Genomic DNA, 4,045 nt, shown 5'->3' with positions numbered 1-4,045 from the left:
TAAATAATAAAAATGAATTAATAAATAATAAAAGAAAATGTTGACAAAAATTGAATAACAAATAAAAATTAATCAAATAAAATACTAATAAAGAAATTAAAAGAACTTTTTTGTTTTAATTTCATTTTTATAAAATTAAAAGTATTTTAATCCAAAACAAATAAACTGTTTTTACTAATGATCAAGTTTCAAATTTGAGAGATTAGTGAAATTTGCTAAAGCAGAACCTAAACCTGATGCACCTTAGTCACCAATTTAATTGTTACTTTTTAAATATTAAAGAAAAAAATATTATTAAGTAGTTATTTATTAGGAAAAAACGAATAAATAATATGCAATAATGAGAAATAAAATAATAATTAATAAAAGCGAATATTGAAAATAAAAAAATTAGTTAAATTAAGAAAGATAGAAAAAGAAGAAAAACAGAAGTATAATATAAAAGAAAAATAAAAGTAAATCAAATAAAAAGCTAATAAGCTAATAAACAAATTAAAAGAGCTTTATTGTTTTAAATTAAATTTTATAAGTAAAAGTTTCGTATTACAAAACAAATAAACTATTTTACCAAAGAATAAGTGTCAAATATCGATTTTACGTTTTATTTTTATCAAAATTTTAGGTTTTTTATTAAAGAGGAAAATAGGTATATATGTAAAATAATCACAAATTAGATATAAATTTTTCTAAATGGTTTTCATTAATAATTATCAAATAAATAAAAATATATATAAACATATTAAAAAATTAATTTTAAGTTGTATTCTGAGTGCATTTATATGTGCGAGTATTTCTATTCTATTCTTCTGCTCCAATTTTATTTACACTTATCATTTAAATAGAAAATTTGAAGTATTTAAAAAGCTTAGTTGATAGTTGATAAAAATTCAAAAAAGTAAATTTTTATTATCTTTTTTAATGGTTAATATTATAATTACCTTAATTACTAGCACTTTTCTAGACTCGTTCCAATATATTTAGCTCCTTATACACCAATTTTATTTAAACTATTAAGAAATATATTTACTTACTTTAATTTTATATCGAAAGCAAATCATTAAACAAAACTAAAAATAAAATAAAGATTTTGCATTATCTCAGGCAATATATTTTCGTTTCATCAAAAAAAAAATGACTTTTAACTTTTTCAAATAGCATTTGGATTTAATTTTAAATTTTCTCAAAATGATCCATTTTATCTAAACTATTGGTAATTATTAAATTAATTACCTTAAAGATAGAGTTAAAGAAGAGATGCTTTGACATCTTTCTATGCCCATTCCTATATTTTTTACACCTTCAGCTCCAAGATTATTCCCTCTAGCATTAATATAAGATTCGTAAATTAAATAGTTTTATTTAATAAATAATCATCAAATCTACATTAATTCAAGGCTCAAATAACAGAGGTTTAGATACTTTTCTAGGTTAATTCCAATCAATTTTGATTAATCCACTCCAATGTTATTTTCACTGAGAGAAAATTAAAAAATTATTTATAAATAAACGCAATGAAGAAAATAAAAATTAGAAATAATAATAAAAATTGGTAAAAAGAATGGAAAATTAAAACAATTAGTAATAAATATGGGGGGGGTTTTTTGTAGATTAGACTGGTATTTTTAAAATTTGGACATAAATAAATTTTTAAAAATTTTTTATTGTAAATTAATAAATAATTTATTTTTCCTACTTCATAAATTATTCTTTTAAATAAATAAATAGATAGATAGATAATATTACCTTAGATTTATTTCTATTATCTCATATTCTATTGCTAAGGCGATATCCTTAATTTAGTTTATTATAATTTTTCTATACTAGTTTAGAGGTTTTTTCTATTTAAGAGATTTTTTTAGTTAACTATTAGCTAACACATGCTTTGGTGAGTTAAGCTATTGTAATTGTTATTTAGGGGATTTAAGCTATTATAAATCTTAATTTTGTAAATTAGGTGGATTTAAATTTAAATTTGGCAAATTAAGTTATTTTGAAGAGTTTTGTTACAAAACATTTTTTTATTCTGTGTTAAATTATTCATCATTTTTTATTGTGGTAATTGATTAAGTGTTTTATTTAGATTAATTAGTTGGTTTTGATGGCTCATTATGAAGAGCTTCTACAGAAAATTCTGGATACTATTTAGGAGACTTAATTGATTAAATTGATTATTATGATGATTTAAGTGTTTCTACAGATTAATATACTAAATTAGAGGGTTTTTGAGTTTATTTTTGTTAATTAAGTGGTTAAACAGAACTATTTGACATATCATATTAATTATTAGGCTATCTTTAAGACTTAGGTAATCTATCGAATTATTCTGTTTAGTTATATTATTTTGTGGGCTATTTTATTTAAGTTAGTGATTCTACAAATTTCTATTGATAGTTTAGTTATTATTCTAACTGTCTTGATGAGTTCGGCAGTTATTCTAGTTATTTTTATTAATCGAATAATTAAACAGATTATTTAGGTAATTTGGTTGATTTTTATAGCTCTTCAGGCTAGTTTAGTTATTCATATTATCGTGATGAACTAACTTGTAATTCTAGTTATCTTTATGAATTAATTAATTGTGTAGATTATTTTGTTGATTTTATTGCTTGTATTTGCTCTTATGGTTAATCTAGTTAGTATTCAGACTATCTTGAGCTTTAATCTTGCTATCCTAGTTACCTTTGTGGTAATTTTACAGTTTATTTTGGAGATTTAAGTGTATTAAATGTCTCTTGTGAATAGTTTAGTAATTATTCAGAATATTTTTCATTTTCTTCTACTTATCTTTCAGAAATTTATAATTATTATCTAGATTGATTTGATGATCTAGGTGGATTCAACAGCTCTTACTACTAATTTAATTATTATTCAATTTTTCTTGATGAATTTTGTAGTTGTTGATCTAATTATCTTTATGAATTAATTAATTGTGTAGATTATTTTATTGCTTGTCTTTGCTCATATGTTTAATCTAGTTACTATTCAGATTATATTTAGGTTTAATCTTGTTATTCTAGTTATCTTTGTTGTAATTTTACAGTTTATTTATGAGATTTGAGTTTATTAAATGTCTCTTGTGATTGTGACTAGTTTAATAATTTTTCAGAATATTTTTAATTTTCTTCTACTTATCTTTATGTAATTAATAATTATTATTTAGATTGATTTGGTGATCTTAGCGGATTCAATAGATCTTATTATTAATTTAATTAATATTCAAATTATCTTAATGAATTATGTTGTTAATCTAATTATCTTTATGAATTTGGTAATTATGAAGATTATTTTGATGATTTTATTGCTTTTAGTTGCCTTTATGATTAATCTAGTTAATGTTCAGATTATCTTGAGCTTTAATCTTGTTATTCTTGTTATTTTTATGGTAATTCTACTTTATAGTTTTTAGATTTGAGTGTATTAAATGTATCTCTTGACTAATTTAGTTATTATTGAGATTATTTCTATGGATATTAATTTTCATCTACTTATCTTTCTGAAATTAATAATTATTATTTAGATTAAATTGGGGATTTCAGCAGATTCAATAGCTCTTATTATTAATTTAATTAATATTCAAATTATCTTGATGAATTAAGTTGTTGATCTAATTATCTTTATGAATTTAGATATTATGAAGATTATTTTGATGATTTTATGCTTTTAGTTGCTCTTATGATTAATCTAGTTAATTTTCAGATTATCTTGAGCTTTAATCTTGTTATTCTTGTTATTTTTATAGTAATTCTACTTTATAGTTTTGAGATTTGAGTGTATTAAATGTATCTCGTGAATAATTTAGTTATTATTGAGATTATTTCTATGTATATTAATTTTCTTCTACTTATCTTTCTGAAATTTATATTTATTATTTAGATTGATTTGGTAATCTTAGTGGATTCAACAGCTCTTGCTATCTAAAGATTTAATATGGTTTTTTTGTTAGTTACCTAAAGGATATTAGAGAGGGGGGGGGGGGGGGGGGTCACAGCAGGGACCCATTCATTTTTGAATGAAAATATATAAAACAAAAAAATATCATTCATTT

General features: G+C 21.3%; 1 protein-coding gene across 1 annotated transcript in view; it reads right to left on the bottom strand. All coding sequences in view use genetic code 6, as the record gives it.

The window, feature by feature from the left end:
- Nucleotides 1-663: 663 nt before the first annotated feature.
- TTHERM_01351090 (hypothetical protein) overlaps nucleotides 664-4,045 on the bottom strand; it is a gene marked incomplete at both ends in the record, with an annotated part of 3,515 nt that continues 133 nt past the window's right edge. The window contains 7 exons of the mRNA XM_001020457.3: nucleotides 664-826; nucleotides 939-1,007; nucleotides 1,231-1,320; nucleotides 1,384-1,473; nucleotides 1,744-3,493; nucleotides 3,842-3,914; nucleotides 3,948-4,045. The exon at nucleotides 3,948-4,045 is cut by the window's right edge and continues 133 nt beyond it. Coding sequence (XP_001020457.3) covers nucleotides 664-826; nucleotides 939-1,007; nucleotides 1,231-1,320; nucleotides 1,384-1,473; nucleotides 1,744-3,493; nucleotides 3,842-3,914; nucleotides 3,948-4,045 — 2,333 coding nt within the window. The remainder of the gene's footprint in view (nucleotides 827-938; nucleotides 1,008-1,230; nucleotides 1,321-1,383; nucleotides 1,474-1,743; nucleotides 3,494-3,841; nucleotides 3,915-3,947) is intronic.

Source organism: Tetrahymena thermophila (genome assembly GCF_000189635.1).
Source record: "Tetrahymena thermophila SB210 genomic scaffold scf_8254567, whole genome shotgun sequence".
In the NCBI taxonomy this organism is placed as follows: Eukaryota; Ciliophora; class Oligohymenophorea; order Hymenostomatida; family Tetrahymenidae; genus Tetrahymena; species Tetrahymena thermophila.
The sequence above is the reverse complement of the archived record's forward strand: the minus strand, read 5'-3'. Positions and strand labels throughout refer to the sequence as shown.